General features: G+C 52.8%; 6 protein-coding genes across 6 annotated transcripts; 2 read left to right on the forward strand and 4 right to left on the reverse strand.

Annotated features, from left to right (window-relative positions):
• The first annotated feature begins 154 nt into the window (after window positions 1–154).
• BU24DRAFT_236968 (uncharacterized protein) lies at window positions 155–1,660 on the forward strand. The gene is made up of 3 exons (XM_033522248.1): window positions 155–711; window positions 775–1,295; window positions 1,395–1,660. The coding sequence occupies exons 1-3, from the start codon at window positions 537–539 to the stop codon at window positions 1,431–1,433; spliced, it is 735 nt and encodes a 244-aa protein (XP_033381744.1). The 5' UTR covers window positions 155–536; the 3' UTR covers window positions 1,434–1,660.
• A 377-nt stretch (window positions 1,661–2,037) lies between these two features.
• Window positions 2,038–3,160, reverse strand: BU24DRAFT_236978 (uncharacterized protein). The gene is made up of 3 exons (XM_033522249.1): window positions 2,891–3,160; window positions 2,691–2,819; window positions 2,038–2,585 (listed from the first exon to the last, which is right to left on the reverse strand). Exons 1-3 carry the CDS (start codon window positions 2,972–2,974, stop codon window positions 2,148–2,150), a joined length of 651 nt encoding a protein of 216 aa, XP_033381745.1. The 5' UTR covers window positions 2,975–3,160; the 3' UTR covers window positions 2,038–2,147.
• A 1,582-nt stretch (window positions 3,161–4,742) lies between these two features.
• Window positions 4,743–10,795, reverse strand: BU24DRAFT_237003 (uncharacterized protein). The gene is made up of 4 exons (XM_033522250.1): window positions 9,516–10,795; window positions 8,930–9,413; window positions 6,929–8,864; window positions 4,743–6,878 (listed from the first exon to the last, which is right to left on the reverse strand). The coding sequence occupies exons 1-4, from the start codon at window positions 10,402–10,404 to the stop codon at window positions 4,932–4,934; spliced, it is 5,256 nt and encodes a 1,751-aa protein (XP_033381746.1). The 5' UTR covers window positions 10,405–10,795; the 3' UTR covers window positions 4,743–4,931.
• A 545-nt stretch (window positions 10,796–11,340) lies between these two features.
• On the reverse strand, window positions 11,341–11,988 carry BU24DRAFT_424408 (uncharacterized protein). The gene has a single exon (XM_033528495.1). The coding sequence runs from the start codon at window positions 11,762–11,764 to the stop codon at window positions 11,564–11,566; it is 201 nt and encodes a 66-aa protein (XP_033381747.1). The 5' UTR covers window positions 11,765–11,988; the 3' UTR covers window positions 11,341–11,563.
• A 1,111-nt stretch (window positions 11,989–13,099) lies between these two features.
• Window positions 13,100–13,788, forward strand: BU24DRAFT_237028 (uncharacterized protein). Its single transcript, XM_033522251.1, has one exon. It carries the CDS (start codon window positions 13,226–13,228, stop codon window positions 13,706–13,708), a length of 483 nt encoding a protein of 160 aa, XP_033381748.1. The 5' UTR covers window positions 13,100–13,225; the 3' UTR covers window positions 13,709–13,788.
• Window positions 13,789–16,505: 2,717 nt separating this feature from the next.
• BU24DRAFT_411149 (uncharacterized protein) lies at window positions 16,506–17,146 on the reverse strand (the record flags this gene model as incomplete). Its single annotated transcript, XM_033526031.1, has 2 exons — window positions 16,506–16,756; window positions 16,819–17,146. The coding sequence occupies 2 exons, from the start codon at window positions 17,144–17,146 to the stop codon at window positions 16,506–16,508; spliced, it is 579 nt and encodes a 192-aa protein (XP_033381749.1).
• Between the last annotated feature and the right edge of the window lie 62 nt (window positions 17,147–17,208).

Here is a 17,208-nt window from a genome sequence, read left to right on the forward strand (position 1 = left end):
AGGGTGTCTGATCGGCGCGGGAATGGAGGCATGGTAGAATCACGGGGATTCGTTCGGATTCGAGAAAGTTCGTCCTCCCATAGTCGAAGAATCGATCCTCTCCGGACCCATCGACCCTGCAGATACTACAGTAGATAGATAAATGTCCCTGGCCTGACTCTGAAGCTTCCTTCTTTTTCATAGATATCCTAAATATTACCTACGTATTCTACACTTCAAGACAAGCCAATTCCTCTTGAACCAATCCGGACAGAACTAGCTCTTACTCTCCCCGCATCTTCATCCACCACTACCAACACTTCAATCCTACCACTACACTACCAACAACACCAATCTCAAGAAGACAACCACAGTCCGGCCTTCAATAATTCCACGCTGGACACCCCATAGAACAGAAGTCACCTACCAATTCAGTCACAACCCCAAAGACAATTGAGACCATCCACCCGGCGCACGCCTGAGCGGTGGAATGCACGATACGGCTGAGCTCACATCATAACACCTCGACATCTCCAACCTCACAAACCACACCCCCAATGTCCACCTTAAGCGCCACAATCCCCTTCACAACGCACCCACACTTCCCACCTGCGCCGCGGGCGGCAGCAGCAGCAGCATCAGAACCAAGCCCCCATGGCAAGAAGCGGCCGGCCGACAGCTCGCTGGAGAACGAGCAGCGCCTGAGCAAGCGTTTCGACCTCCTCAACCTAGGTATGTCTCCCCCGAAACCACAAACATACAACATGTCATACAGATACTAACGAACTTATGTAGATAAAAACGGTTCCCTCCTCTACATCCCCGTCCCCGGCTCCTCCGACCCACCCCAACCCTCCTCCTCCTCCTCCTCCTCCACCTCCACCTCCCTCACAAACTACAACACCACACAGCCGACATCCCTCTCCGCCCCCGTCGTCCCCTCAAAACCCAAACGACACACCCACCACCACCCTCCCTCCCTCTCCTCCGACTCCGACTCCATGGACCTCGACCTCGACCCCTCCCTCTCCCCCCTCTCCTCCACAGACGCAGACGCAGACACAGAAACCATCGAATCAACACCCACGCACCCCATCTTCCTCCCGGACATCGAAAAACACCTCTCCAAGATACCCACGCACGTCCTGCGCGGCGAGGGGCGGGAGATACACCACATGCTCTCAACCACTCCCACCCCCACGATTGCGGGAGGCGAGCTGCAGGCGACGAGGGATAATCAGTTGGTGTTGTATAGTATTCCTGGTAGTCTGACGGTGCCGGAGGAGCAGGATAGGGTGAGGAGGGCGATTGCGGAGGCGAGGAGGAGGATGAGGGAGAGGGTTGCTGTTGGGGATGTTGGGGGGGATGGTGGTACGGGGGAGGCTACTGGGGGTGGAAGGGAGGATGAGGGGGAGGGGGAGGGGGAGGATGGGGATGCGATGGATTTGGATTGAGTGGGTGAGGAAGTGGGTGGTGTTTTTGAATGTGTGCGTTTTTTTTAGCGGGATATGGAGTTCATCATTTATATACGGAGTATCTCGTAGTAGAGGTATGGAATTCATTTTTATACGAGTGAGACTTGGTCGGAGCAGAAGAAGTAGAAAGTAACGAGAAGGTATTATTTCAATAAGGAATTCAGATTCAATCAAATCAATTGAATATTAAGTTCAAATTTCATGAAGCTTTAGTCATTATGATTGACGTTACCCATGCATGACCTGTAGGAATGGTGGGAATGGCATCGTTGAAGGTACTCAAACTCATCCACATACACCCCTTAGTGTGTCATTTGGTTACATATCTCGATTCAACCCGTCATTTACGATGTTGTAATGATGTTCATATTGCTTAACAACGCTCTGCTTTACTCTGCTCAGCTCTACTATCCATACTATACTGATCCAACAATGATATCCCATATCCCATGTTCCCAACTCCAAAAATGCTAATGTACCCCCCACATGGAAAAAAAAAACCGTATAAGATACAAGCGTAAAATCGCTCCCCTGCTCTCTGAGCCAGCCCTTATATGATCGAATAAATGGTAGTGATATGTTGCTTCAAAAACGCCGGTTTGTGTATGCTTTCTCCCCTCTTCCCTCTCTCCCTTTTCCTTTCTTCTTTTTTTGTTTATTATTTTTTTTTGGTTAGGTGGAGGGGGCATGTCCTTATCGACGGAACCTGTCCATCAGCCCCGCCACCCTCGTCTTCGCATTCGCCGGCCGTTCAGGCAGTTGTCCCGCCTCGACATCCCCACCCTGCCACTGCTGCTGTCCTCCCTGCTGCTGTGAACTCGACCCTCCCACGACGCCGCTCTGCTGTTGTTGTGCTGGCGGTGGTCCCGGCGGAGGGGGGACACCGTACTGCGGCATCTCCATCCCCTGAGGAGCTCCTCCCGGGTACATCTTCGCCGCGCCGTTCGGGTTGCCGCCAGGTGGGGCGTAGTAGCTAGGCGGCGCGTCGTGAGCGTACGTCGGAGGCGGCTGGGGCCATGTGCCGTCTGGTCGTTGCTGGGGGGGTGGGCCGTACGGGTGCTGGTGCTGCGGGGAGTAGAATGTGAAGTGGTTCTGGGGCTGGGGGTTGTAGTGGCGGCGGGGGACGAGCCACTGTATTGCGCGTTAGCTATCATTCAATGATATGCTTCATTGGGGGAAGGATGGAGGAGGATGGGTAGAGGAGGAGGGAGAGGAGGGGAAGGGGGAAAGACGTACGCGATGGTATGCGAGGAGAGGGAGACCCTTTTTGATGCGCCGCTTCGCGTGGATGTACCCGCCGACGAACCAGAGCATGAAGAAGCCGAAGAAGCAGGCGAAGATGACCCATTTGATTATTATGCCTTTCTGTTCGTTCGTTCTCGTTAGACACACACACAATTGATGGGTAGTTGAAAGGGGAGGGGAGGGGGACTTACATCTGTGTACCAGAATCCGTCTCGGTAGCATGATATGGATCCGTCGCCGTTCCTGAAGCATTCGTCTCTCTTGTCGAACACCATGATGGCGAGCAGTGATGGTGATGAAGGGTGTGTATCGATGAACGCGAATGTATCAATTGAACAAGCAGAACGAAAAACGAAAGATAAATCGAACGGCAAGAGTGAAGTCGCCTGAACAGGCTACAATAAAGTGTGTGTCGTGGAGGTGGCGTAAAGGGATGAAAAGCCAAGAAGTCGATGTGAGGGTTTGCGAATCGATGGACCAGGGGGGCACGACGATTTTAACCCTTTTCCCCTTCCTCTCTGATGGAGAGAGGCGCAATGGATATAATAAAAACACCGAGGGGTGCGTAACTCTTTTGCTCCCTTCGGTCAAAGCAAGCGCTGGTCTTCCGAGCGTTGAGGGCTTTTTGTCTCGCGGCCGCTGGAGCTCCTACGATTGGTGTCTCAAGAGCGTCGAAGAATGTTGGAGTACGGGGTTGCCGGCTATCCTGGGGACAGGGGTGGTGGTCGGATATAAGAGGATGGGGATTCGAAAGCCGCGGATGCGATGGCTTTGAATGTCTGATAAATATATTATATGAGATATAAGATGATATTGATGAGAGAACAGTAAAGAAAGAAAAGAGAAAGCAACGGACTTATCAAAGAAGGGATGGGAAGATGTTGGATGTTGTGGCTGGACTCTGGAGAGGAAGAGAGGGATGGGGGTTGGGGGGACGTCGATCTCGGGCCAATCAGAGGCCGTTGCTGCAGCCACTCGCCTTGCATCTGCATGAATTCCGTCGTCTCCACCTCCCCCAAAGCTTGGCCCTTACGTATCATCCCATCGACACCTTCATACACACACACGAAGACGAATAGATAGATACAGCACAAGAAACATTGCAGATAATCGCATTCAATTCTCATCATTCTCTCTCCTCCTGTTTTCCTGTTCCCTTCGATCGAAACGTGTGTGGAGTAGTTCAGTGCAATCGATACCAACCCAGCATATACCCATCCATCTCTCTTTCGTCCGCACGTACCGTCTTCCAGAACATACGAGTTCCAATCCGCCCTTCCCCCTTCCCGTACCGCCTCCTGTAATGTAGGTAACCCAGTCTCTAGTCGTACATAGACATCAACAGTCTAGAATGGGAAGTGCAGCCTCAAATCTCCATCCATGCAGCTATCACCCAAATGATGGGTACCTTGCTGCATGTCACTCACATGTGTGGGGCCGTCCTCGAGTGTGTGCGTGTGTGTATGTGTGTGACACGGGTGCGCGCGTGTGTGGCGCAGCAATATATATGCTTCTTCCCGTTTCAAGCCTTTCAACACATATCACTAATTACGGATACTGTCAAACCCGATATCAGCATTTCACAGATGTTTGGCAAATGGATGAGTTACGTGTTTGATAAAGGTTTTCTTCTCTTCTTCTTTTTTTGGCTTATTTATTCAATGGTTCTGTCTATCCTGGGTTTGGTGAGCTCGTGGGCTCCTGCATTTCCCGTTCCAATCCTACCTCGCACAAGGGGCGAATGACCCCGTGTGGATGATTCCATCTCTGACCCTTGGTTCCTTTCCTGAACCACAACCCCTGGAGGGCTGAAATGCCTTGCTGTAGACGTACAAATCAACCGTCGCCCAACCATTCTCGCGATGTAGCGTTCATGGCTCAATGCAAAATTATAACAAAAAAAGTAGTGCTTGCGCAAGAGGAAAAGCAGCGAGAAGCTGATGACAGAGGCTCAAAGTGGGAGAAAAGAGGAAAATGAAAAGGAAGGAAGATGAACAACCAATGATGTGGTATCGTGCCCAGTACGTAGAACTCCGCGCACAATCACTCGGGGCCAACTGCACGGAATATGTTTCCTTCTCGTCCAGTTTCCGCCGAGCAACTCCATGCGCCCCTATAATCATGAGAACGATGGACTCCTACCCGTGCTGATTCCCGCCTCTCCTAAACAGATACGAGGCGAAATTTTTTCTTCTGAGAAAATACATGATGGTGAAAGGGAACCAAGGAAATCTAATGCAGTAAATTGCGCAGTGATGGGCTTGCGCTCGCGCCCGTAGTGGCTCGCTCTTGTGGGACAGTCGTTGGCGGCGCATCTCTCATGATCGTATCCCTGGGCGTTGATGGTCGCACCGCGCCCGGGACAGGGCTCCCAAGGTGCAGTGGGGGATACTGCATTGGCGGTGGCGGTGCATTGAAAGGGCTTTCGGTAGATCGAGATGAACCGTGCGCGTGAGGGTGAGTTGGTGAATAGGGCACCCGGGGGGATGGTAGGCCGTTAGAGTTCGTTCCGTTCAACATCAATCCGTTACTGCCATTTAGGTGGAGGGGAGCGGGTCCACTAGGCGGTGGCAGAGGCATCTGAGGAGGAGGAGCAGCGTATCTCGAAAGAACAGGGGGTAGAGAGGGTCCGTGTCCTGGGTTCGAGAAAGATTGGATCGGATGCAAAGAGTACGGAGAATGGAATGACGAAGGAGGCCCGAGTGGAGCACCAGAAGGAGGCTGATGCGATATACCGTTGAGTAGAGCAGAAGGACCTGGCGGTGGAGGTGGTGGAGGGGGAGGAGGCGGTTGCTGCTGTGGTGGTCCGCTCGAGAACCAGTTCACAGGCGGGCCTGGCTGGTGGGGAGGATGCAAGCTTCGAGCGTCTGGCAACCAAGACCCGATGGCGGGGGGAGGCGGCGGGGGCGGTGGTGCGATGGATGCAGCAGCTGGCTGGACAGGCGGCGACTGGAGTGGCAACGCCTTGGGTGGCTCAGGAAGAGCGGATTTCGACCTCTCGCGCTCATCAGAAGTTTCTTCCGATGGGTGGCTCTTCTTCCAGTGACACTTATGACAGAGGTAGCTAACCGATCGTGGATCAGACACGGCGGTATCAACCCTGAGCTGGCTGGAATGGTTGACAGGGCGTACTGGTGGTGCGTCTGTCATGATGTGATCAATGGACCCATTCACGCCTCGAGAATTGTCCCCTGGCAGTGGGCGCTCTGGCGGAGATTTAAAGGCCATCTCGATTCCGTTGATAGCGGATGATGATTCGGCTGCAACGGCAGGCTTTTGCGATTCGTCAATTTTCCACCACCTGGGGCTATCTCCGATCTTGCATCGCTTGCATTGCAGGTCTGCTCTGGGGGCAAACGACTCGGTGGAATCCTCTTGCTTGGTGATAATGCTTCCGATCGATGGGCGCCCGCGAGCAGAGGTCGGTGTTTGGCTAGGGATAGTCGATGTTCGGCGACCATTCTGCGCCACACTAGACAACTGAGGCACAATTCGGGTCGATTGATCTACCATATTGGCCTTCCGTGCCGTTCCTGTGAGAGTCAAGTCTGCTTGCTTGAACTCGCGTGCGAACAATTGCAAGGCGACAAGATCGGTGCCTTCCACTGGCTCGTTCATTGGGTGGACAACATTCTTAGGTGCATGGTCTTTGCACCATATGGCAGCCATCATAGTGCCAGTCTCGCCGTTAAGAGTAACGGTTGGAACTGTGTCTCGGCGGGTCGCTTTGACGGGGGTGATGTCAAATCCAAAAGTGTACCCCGCTTCATGCGCACAGCCGACATGGAAAGTACCGTGACACTGCAAGCACGATACGCACGCGCCTTTTGCAGACTTGCAAAGCTTGCAAATAGCATCGTAACGGAGCGTTGGGGCACCTATGCCTTCAACCATGTCTAGCCGAGAAGGGCTCGTGAATTTCGTCTCGGGAGTCCAAAGCGCACAATACACATGCACCCAGTTGTTGTCCGCTGTACGCTTGAGAGGATCACGAGGAATCAATGGCCGGCCTTTCTCTTGCTGTTTGTGCCGATATTCGTCTTTGGCCTTATCAACCAGCTCTTTCTCCAGCCGCTCTTTCTCGCGCTCTCTCTCACTCTTCTTTTTATGTGTGACCTTCGGCGGCTCGTAAAAGTCCTGCTCCACCGGTTTCTTGGGGCAAAGAACACACTCATAATTCTACCAATTGTTAGTAATGTCAAAGGCTGCATGGGAGTCATAAAACTTACGTAAGACACGCTTTCCTTCTTGTCGTTCTTGCAGGTGTCACAATACCATTTCGAATGTCGCCCTTCGTCCACGCCATAACAATACTTGTGGACCGTCAAGCGGCAGGCCGCACACTCTACACGTTGTCCGTCTGACGAAAAGCATACTGCACAGGGGAGGGGCCTTAGTCGCGGTGGTGACGGAACAATCGGGGGAGTGGGAGGTCGAGGCGGCGGCGCTGGCTTTTCTTTCTCTTTCTTCTTCGGAGCGACGACTGGCTCTGGGAATGGCGTCGAAGAACCGCTATCGCCAGCGGCGGCAGCAGCAGCGGCAGCGGCAGCGGCAGCAGCAGCAGCGGATAACTTTTGCTTTTTCTTTGGTGGTTCCGCTACTGGCTGTGGTGTGGCGACCGGCTCTTCAATATATTCAGGAGTGCTGTTGTGTCCGCTTCCCTCATTGGTAGCTGTCAACACTTCTTTCAAGAGCTCTTCGTCAATTCTCCTCTTCCAAGCCTTGCCTCCTCCCTGTGCCACTTTCTTTGCGATCTCGTCTGTGTTCTCCCATTTCACGGCGTATTTGCGCCAGAGGCCTGCACAGCGCTGACATAAAGCCAACAACGTCCCTGTCGACGAGTTGGTTTTACTGACTCTCCCATCCGGGGGAACTGTTTGGCCAGGAGATACATTGGGCGCGCGACGCCACTGTCGCGAATATCGTGTGGAGCAGAATTTACACTGGAAACCGCGTTTGCGTTCCGCTGCCTTTTCATTGTCAAAAGCCGAGTCGTCGTGGTCGTCCGCGACATTGTCGACCAGGCGGGACTGCTGAACATCGCTTTCGGCTTTCTTGTTTCGTCCCTTGCGGTTTGTGTACGACCCCCAAATCTCCCTACCCTTTGGCGTCTTTTTCCACATGTAGTAATAGCGTACGGCGTCGCCATAAAACATATTCTTGCTTGTATGCATACGAACGCTTCGGATTTCAGAGCCGAATTTGGAAACCCCCTCGTTCCATTTCTTTTCCTCCTCCTTGGTCAGTTCAGGTTCACGCAAATCTTTACGCTTGTCTAGCTTTTTGACATGCTTGAGCGCCACATCGGCGTCATATTGATGTTTTGCGAAAAGAGCCAGGCACTTATCCAGGAAGTTGGTCGAATATGATGGGACGCCGACGTGTCCTGCAAGTTTCTTTGCACGATCCATGTACGCCTCTAGTTGTTCCTCGGTGACGGTGGGGGCGTTGTCTTCTCCACGCGTGGAGTGGACTCCGAGTGGGGGCATCTTGAACATTAGTTCCGCGGTGCACTTTGAGTCTTTGTTTGGGTAGTCCTCGCCCCGGCGCACGTAACCGGGGGGTTCATCCATGACCCATTTCGGCCTCTTCGCCCTCTCGGCCTTGTCTGCCTCCATGGCTGCGACCGTCTCTTTGGATAATTTCGTCTCCTTCTTGTATCCGGGGCCTTTGATGTAGCGTTTCTTAATCTCTGCAGGCTTTACCAGTTCGATGGGGCGGCCGTGCCAAACATTAACGTTGGCTTGATGGCGCGGACCCAGCCTGGAGCTGGCACGAGGGTAGATCGCTCTATCGTCGTACTGCAACGCATCCTCTACGCGACAGTGGATGCCGAGGTATCGCATAGGCCACATCTTCGCGAGCGCAATCTCCGCCTGTGTGGCTGGATGTTGGTCGGTTTGAGAGTCGGAGTCATTGGGAGAAGGCGCAGTGGTTTCGCCGCCAGCATCTTCTTCCTCCTCATCTAGCATCTCTTCCTCGTCGCCATCGTCGTTACCGGACCCCACCAATGGGGTTCGACGAGCCTCGAGTTTCTTCTCTTGAGCCCTACTGCAGGGTGCACAGGCCCAAGCGAAACCACGTGACGGCTTCTTCAGGAGCGGAGGTCGCACACAGTTCATGTGATAAGTCATGCGGCAAACGGCGCACTCAACGGAATCGTTACTTTGAGAAGTTAGTATCGTAATGTCTCGAAATTTGCGATTCGTGATTGGGAAGGTGGTACTTACGACGCACAAAATCCCACACATCGCTTGCAGGTTTTCACTGCGCTGGTGAGTTCTTTGACGCGGCTCGTCTCCAGGCAGATGTATTTCCATCGCTCATCCAGAGCCTTTTTGACCTTCTCCGGCACGTTGATGACCTGCGACGTTGGAATTACATCGTACCAGCGATGGATGAATCGATCGAAAAGTTGGTTGTACCAGAAGCTGTCCTTGGTTTTCCGGTACTCATCTAAATTGTCGATTTCTGATCGATGCGTGATGTGGCATATGCCTCGCAATGAAGTCAGAGGGCATATGTCTGAATGCATTGTCGCATAGACAAGACGCGTATCGTTGTTGTAGCGTCCAACGTCGCGCGGACGGTAAAACCAATTCACCCTGATTGAGTCGACACGAGCTTTTGTGTCGCCATTGACGTGGAGGAACTCCATTACCCTGCAGAGATAGTAGGGTTCGCCCGGCGGTTCGCAGACGAGATACACCTGATCTAGGAATGGTTAGCACATGATATTGCATTATTAGGGGGAGAAATAAAATAATAAAAATAATAATAATCGGGAACAAATGAAAGGGAATGATGAATGCATACCATCAACAGATATTATTTGGCCATCGTCTGCTTGGAGATGGCCGTCTTTGAGCAGGGCGCCGGTCTTCGCAAAAGTCATCATATTGGACTCGCGCGTATTATTGGCGGCTATGATGGCATTACTGCTCGCGGCCGGACGCCTCGTAACCGCCTGGCTTGGCGCAGCACCATTCGCATGATTGCCATTCGTAGCATTCGTGCCTGCGGCGTTTTTGCGTCGCTTTGGCTGCTGTGTGGGATTAACGGCTGGCTTTGCAGCAAAAGCTGACGTTCCAGGAATATTCACATTTTGGGGTGTATTGTCCTTTTGGTTGGGACCCCCATTATTGCCCCACGGCGCATTGCCCTGTCCAGAGCCGGGGCCTTTCTTTCCACTCACACCTGCCGACTGTCCGCTGTCTGTAGCCACCGAACCACGCGAGGGCGGCTCTGAGTTGTTTCCATTTGTCGCCGCGGGTGCCATCTCAAAGTCCATCTCCACGCTGTCTTCTGCATAGTTGATGCGGGAGCGCCCTGGCCGGTTACGCGATCGCGTTCCGTACGGCGCGGCAGCCGCCTCTCCTGTAGTATCCTTCGGTGTCGCCTGCGAAGACGCATCCGCTGACGCAGTCGCCGCCTGCGCGTGTTGCTGGTGTTCAGACTCGGCGGGCGTGTTGTTGGACGACTGCGCGGAGGCCTGGCGGGAGTCCGAGGCCGCAGCGGCGGGTGTCGAGTTTCTCCTGGAGGAGGCCTTGCTTTGCGCTTTCGACGTAGGTGGGTGCTCTGGGGAATTGTTGGATTTGGCAGAGCCTTTTTGCGCGTCTGCGTCGTCGCGCGCAGGATTGGGGCTTGAGCGATTCACTGGCTTGAAAGAGCCAGACTCGCCTCCGCCATTCCGCACGTCGACCATGGCGATGGCTTCTCCCAATTACGGGCGAATTCACCACAGAAAACGATTTGGATAGACGGCAGCGAACCCACTAGGGAGTGAATGCGTGCCGTCGTTGGGAGCAAGTGGTCGGGTGGAGACCGTAGTGGTTGGATATCAAGGCCGCATAGGGAGCCTATATGGCGCATGCATCCAAAAAGTCGAGGATGGGGGGAGAGGTGGAAAACTGAAATGGTCGAGAAAGTGGGTGGGAGGGTCTGATATGGGCGGAACACGGGTGATGTTGGTTAGCCCCAAACAGAAATTATGGGATTGGGGGGAAGGGGAAAAGGCGTGGTGGGCGTGAGACGGGAAAGTTGGATATTCGTGTGAGTATCGAGAGAAAAGTTGAGGAGTAGAGAAGGAGAAAGGAAGAAGAGGAGGAAAGGGAGGGGGATGGAGGATATAATGGAAGACGAAAGTGGAGGGCGGCGTGAGTGTGGTAGAGTAGGTTAGGTATAGTGAGGTGAGGTGGTGAAGAAGTATATAGTTCAGTGAAGTGTGGGTGGTGAAAGGTTGTGGTGAAGTGTGATGTAGAGTATAGAGTTGAGTTGAGTAAAGTTGGGTGGAGTGGAGTGGAGTGTAAGAGGGATGGTTGTAGGAGGGTAGAAGAAGTGGAAGAAGTGGAGAGGAAGATGGAGAGAGATGAGAGAGAGACAAGAGAGTAGAGGAGTAGAAGAGAGAGAAAGTAAGTGCACTGGGCTAGAAGTAGGTATGTGTGTATCAACTAGGAAGGGAAGGGTAGGCGGCCGGAATACTCTACTCTAATGTGGCTGGTGCGTGCTCATCGTACACCCGAGCCAAAACGTGTGGGAGAGGCAGAGAGTAGTTAGTAAGTAAGAGGAGAGAGGAGGGGGAGAGAGAGGAGAGGGAGCGCGAGAGAGAAAGGATGGATGATGATTGATTGGGAGTGGGAGGACGAGGAGGAGAGAGAGGAGAGGGTAAGAGAGAGTATAAGAAGAAAAAGGTACCAAGAACGGAGCGATCAGAGCGAATAATGCGTTGGACGTTGCTCTACTCTCCATTCTCTCCATTCTATCTCTATCTCTATACACGTATTCCGTACATGCAGATACATCTACAGTCATGCACGCGCACAATGTCTCCCCATCTCGACGTACTCTTTTCTCTCTCGTTTTTCTCATATGAAAGCATGCACACCAGAGTTGCTCCTTTGCGGCATTGGATATTGGGGGGTGATGAAGGAAAATAGACTAACTACACAGTAGCCAAAAGCCCAGCCCAGGGACTGGATCTTCGTTTTCCTCTTGGTCGGGACAAATGAGCAACGAGGAACGAACAAATAGTAATGAGCGACGAGCAAATCATGAATGATGAACATTGATGCCATTCATCCATCCCATCCCATCCCCATTGTTCTCATCCCATAGCCTGACCCGACCGATCATAGTTTATTACCAGTCTATGCTATCCCGCGCGTTGTCCCCTACCCTTTTCCTCCTACCCTACCCTACCCTACCGTACCCTTACCCTACCACACTCACTGCCACTGCCACTAATACCCTGCCCTACCCACTCACTCTAACCTAACCGCACGCCACGACACGACGTCCTCGCATCCAGCTCGAGCAATATTAATAATAATCGCCATCCTTCTCCTACCTTTTTCATGGTGAACAATTCGGAGTTGAGTTGTATCCATCTTCTCTGACATATATTCCCGCCCTTCCTCCACAGCTTATCCGTTGCCCCCTAAATCGCTGCCTTGCTATGTCGTTCCCTACTAGGATGATGGCCCTGACGATGCTCGACGTCGCTGCATTCGCGCAACGTACCTCGTGTCCAACGAACGCCTCGAATCAAGGTATCCGCACCCGGACACGACAGCACATCTGACGCGGTCCAGCGATTCCAGTCAAAATGGGTAACTATCTGCCTCGATTCCTGCCGCCCCAAGAATAAAGGCCATGTTGCATGCACGTGAGAAATATTTAATCGATGGGTGGACAAAAGGGCGACATAATTCGACCTTAAGGTTCCATGGCATGGTTAGAAAATTCCATCATGAGGAATTACGCATTCCCCCAATTTCCATCTCCTATGGGCATTCGCCTTGCAGCAATCTATCCGGATAGCTGGAAGGCCCAGCGAGGCGAGGAGACGATGAAGGTCAGTGCCAAGGCCCGTCATGATGGCGCTAAAGTTCGATCCCCGTCGAGCCTTAAAACACACGACGACGCCCATGACCGGCCCATAACCCATACCCATACCCATACCATACCCAGTCCCATACCCAGTCCCATACCAATACCCAGCCATAACCCATAGTTATCCATACCCGTAACTCATATCCTCCCTCTCCCTCCCACACATGCTCACACTCATACTCATACTTACACACACATGCCCATACCCGTCCTCTCATACACAGTAGTCATACCCTTACCCTAACCACATCACCGCCGACCCCCGAAACAATATCATCATCCCACACTCCCTCCCGAAGTGCGCCTTGAACAGAGAGAGACTTTCAATCATCAAGAGCATCAATTCTTCATCATTCGCATGGGCCAATTTCTCAACTCTGTAACATTACTCCCCAACACCATCAACCCCCAGGTGGCTGATGGTTTGTTGACGAGCGTCCACCGTTGTTCGCTGCTATCTCGGCGTACCTAATTGGTAGGGTGCAATCCGCACTCCGCGCTTCCACAATCCCACCGGCCCTGCTCTCTTGCGCTCTGTCACTCTCCCTCCTTTCCCTCCTCTCTTCCCATCTCTCCTCTCTTTGGTCGCATCAGATCCTGTCTCATACGGCACATCCGGCTCTTCCCATCGATCAATGTGTAATCCCTCCACTGCGGCACTGTTATTCCTCCGCCCCCAATCCAACAGTGCTTGTGCTGAGCAACGGACATTTTCTTTGTATCAAGTGGCAAAGTGCCATCTGCCTTGTTATGTGAGATGTGACCCAACGTTCAACTCCAATATGCGTGATCAACATCTAGCATGTCCTGCTAGATCGCCCATTATTGCGAGCGCTAGAAAAAGAGAGGATTTGCGTGTTTGCGGGCTGTCCTTGATCCCATCCCCTCACCCCCCACAAGCAAGGCAAGCAGAACAAGACAAGAAGTACTCCGTACTCCGTACTACTATTACTACTAATCACCACTACGACGACTACGAATATACTACCACGGCCATTGTTGTGACTGCTACTCGTTGTGTTGGTACTCGTAGGAAGGTTGGAAGAGATGACACCAACGACGTTCGGCTCCTCGACTGCCATTCGCTAAAGGGTCGGCTGGGTTCTGGTCTGGTCTGATCTCGGACCAAATCATTGGTACACTTAGCCGGCTGCCCTTAGCCTTTTTTTGACGTCAATCCACCACCTTCGTCCAACATCCACTCACACCTCTCACATACACACTACATACTACACACTACATGACCACAACTGCCTTGCTCTCCCCAACCCTTCATTTGCGTTTCACATGACACGCACACACAAAGCACCACGTCTGGCCTGCCGTCCATCTGAGCAGCCAGGATTCTTCGGATGGCTTTTTTCTCGGCGGATTTATTTTCATTGCCTTCTTCGTCTCCGGCTAGTCTGGATGCAGTCACCTGGAGTGTGCCACTCATTCCTTTCCACAGGGCCCGGTCTCCACGCCGTCCCCTCCACTTGCACTCCAGCAGGGCAATCAGGTAGCGTCGGGAGCCTAATAAAACCTCTGCGCAGAGCTGGGTCAATGGTCGAGCCCTGCCACTGCATGTTATCAAAATTGCTACCTAGTACCACCCGTCTGATGATGCCGACTTGAACATCGAGCCTGGCAAGCATAGAGACGCTGCGCAGAGAGTACGATGTCATACTCTTTACCTTTGCTGCGCCCTTGGAATGTCCAAAGTCCGATCTCTGCATTTTCCCTTCTCGATCCAACACAGTAAGACGTGTGATTAATGATGGCCAAACCGCAGCGCCACTATCAGCTGCAGCTGCCTACGTTGAACCATAGCTGCTATCGAACAATGCGATCAAAATCAGGCAACGAATGTATCGTCCATGCTTCACCACGAACAATACTTATCTGGACATGATCTTTCGTTCATTGATGATTGTGGTGAAAAGGAGATGTGCTTTTCGCTTGTAGTTCAATACCCTGGATTCGGCAACTCTCTAGACCATGGCACATCCCTCAACATGTCTCAGTGTGGTACAACACACACACCAAACCAACCGTCGCCTGGTCACTAGCAACTCCTCCCTCCGACCCGACTTTCTTCACAATCGCTCCATCAACCCCCCCGCGCACCTTTCTATGCTATGCGATGCGAACAATTGCTTTGCAAACCTCGATGACCCTCCACCAAGCATTGATGCAGTGCGATCCACACCCGCTTTCCTACTGTTCGGACCCCTGCCGACAAACCAGCCGCTCGACCAATCACGGATCTTCTAATTGTGGGCTCGCGTTACCTAAACGGTTCCCAAACGCCACATCCAATTCTTTTCCTGGGCTTATGACTTTCGTGTCAGCGGGGAGTTTGGAGTCTCTGAAGATCCACCCCGTCCCATCCCATCCACGGCCATCCATCCATTCCCATCGAAGCTTCCATTCCCTTGTTTCTAAATGTTTCTTTCTTACGATGACGCACTGTAAATTTTGTCTCCGACAGTAGCATCACTACCCTCGTAGGCTGCGTAGGCTTTCTATGCGTTTCTTTCTTCCCCTTCCCTTCCATCTCCCTGAGCCTTGCCTTGCCTTGCCTTGCCTTGCTAGCTAGGAGGTTCACAATGCGCAAAGCACGACCCCCGGTCCGATCCAACGGCCTGCGTCTTCGTATCCAAAGTGCTTTATTGCCGAGATTCTGCGAACATGGCATGCACTCCAAACACCCCGTAACAACATAGTAGACGTTCCCGCCATTCAGTCACCGGTCGCTGTGGTTGTCTCGGACGGCTTCGTGCGTGCATACGTGCGTTGCCGTTGTGCGCGCTGCGTGCTGCATGCTGCGTGCGTATCCCGGACGCCTGCTGATATCTATATTACACCAACACACGCAGGCACTTGGGAACGGCTCTCTCAGCAAGCACAGATGAATGCTCATGACGTTTTACTCGAAATAATTGTACACATCACATTTGGCGACCTTGTGGCCATTATTCGACCACTCACCCGTACCTAAAGCACTTTCGAGGTAGGTGCGCTCGTGCGTGCGTATCACGAACGCCGTCTGATATCTTGCACCTGCATACTCACAGGAATAACTCCAACGACAAACACTGTTATGCTTATATTGATTCACCCGTCATATCGCAACTGGACTCAACGTAGATACAACATATTCCCCTAACGCGGCACTTTTCTGCGTACCTAGGCAAAAGTCGGTGCGTTGATACCCTACCTGCGTGCCTGCTTATCATCATCGAACAAGGCTCCTGAATCGAACGTTCACGCGCCAGAATACCGATAGTAGGTATTGCACTCCGGATATTAAACCGGAAAACGACCGCTTTTGATCGAACTCCTTTACACAGAACTTCTCGCCATGATATGAGTATTTGTTGTTCTCAACATTTTAGGGTGTCGATGCTGTCACGTTACCGATTAGTCACCACATACAAAGGAAACATAGTAGTTCGATCACATGAAGGTACAGACAGGTACACGTCGACATCACTGTATCCCATTCTCAGACAACATTCATCACGCACTCACTTGACACTTTCGCGATATTCAAAGACTTAGCGATGTATTATTATCGACTAAACGACCTCTCTTTTCTAGTTCGCACCCCACTTGTACATACATACAACAACAGCCAACTACCTGTCCTCCCAAACGCAGACAATCGCAAAATACAGCGTATTAATTAACCAATCGATAGACTGAAAACTACGAAGTCCTTACTCCAACGACAACAACGACAACAACCCCGATTCCCGTGGCTCGGCGCTGAGGATATTTCGACGCCTAGCGACTCGCGAGCATGTCACGTGTCGCCAATATCAAAATCCCCCCCTGGCCCCCGGCGCATCCACGCGAGATGCTTTCACCCAATTGATCGTAACCCACCACCCAAAGATGGTTGGAAAGAGCTTATATGGGATGATGAATTTACAAGGCGAAGAGAGCCATGGCGAGGCCGGCGAGACCAGCACCGGCGATCTTGACGCCGTTGGCGGAGGCAGCACCGGGGGACTGGGTGGTGCCGGCAGCGGTGCCGGAGGGAGAGCCAGAGGCCTGGGCTCCAGTGCCGGAGGGGGCGTTGGAGTTGGCAGCACCTGTTTCCCACGCGTTAGCTTCAATTGGCCTTTCCAGCAACCACCACGCCTCGAGAACGAAGCAATTGGGATGGAATTTCACGACTTACCGGTGGGGTTAGCAGAGTTGCTAGCGGCGGTGGAAGCAGGAGGGTTGACGAGGTCACCCGCGGTCTGGGTGCTGGGGAAGTACTGGGCAGCGCAGGCAGCGAGGCACTTTGCGAACTCCTCGGTGGCGGACTTGGAGCCGTCGCCCTGGTCGCACTTGCGGGCGCACTCGTTGTTGGCGTTGGCCTGGGAGGAGTTGGGGCGCGCGACGCCGAGGCAGGCGGCCTGGCACGTCACGTCCTTGGGGTCGCAGGCCAGCGCGCAGCTGACCTCGGGTCGGAGGCTGGCGCTCACGACGCTGGGGGCAGCGGTGACGGAGGCGGAGGCTTCCTGGGGGAAGGCGAAGGCGCCGGCGGCGAGGGCGAGGACGATGGCTGCGTACTTCATTGTGATGGTGATGGTGATTGTGGTGTTTGTTTGTTGGTGGATTTGGATTTGGATTTGTTGTT

Source organism: Aaosphaeria arxii, assembly GCF_010015735.1.
Source record: "Aaosphaeria arxii CBS 175.79 unplaced genomic scaffold BU24scaffold_6, whole genome shotgun sequence".
Taxonomy (NCBI): domain Eukaryota; kingdom Fungi; phylum Ascomycota; class Dothideomycetes; order Pleosporales; genus Aaosphaeria; species Aaosphaeria arxii.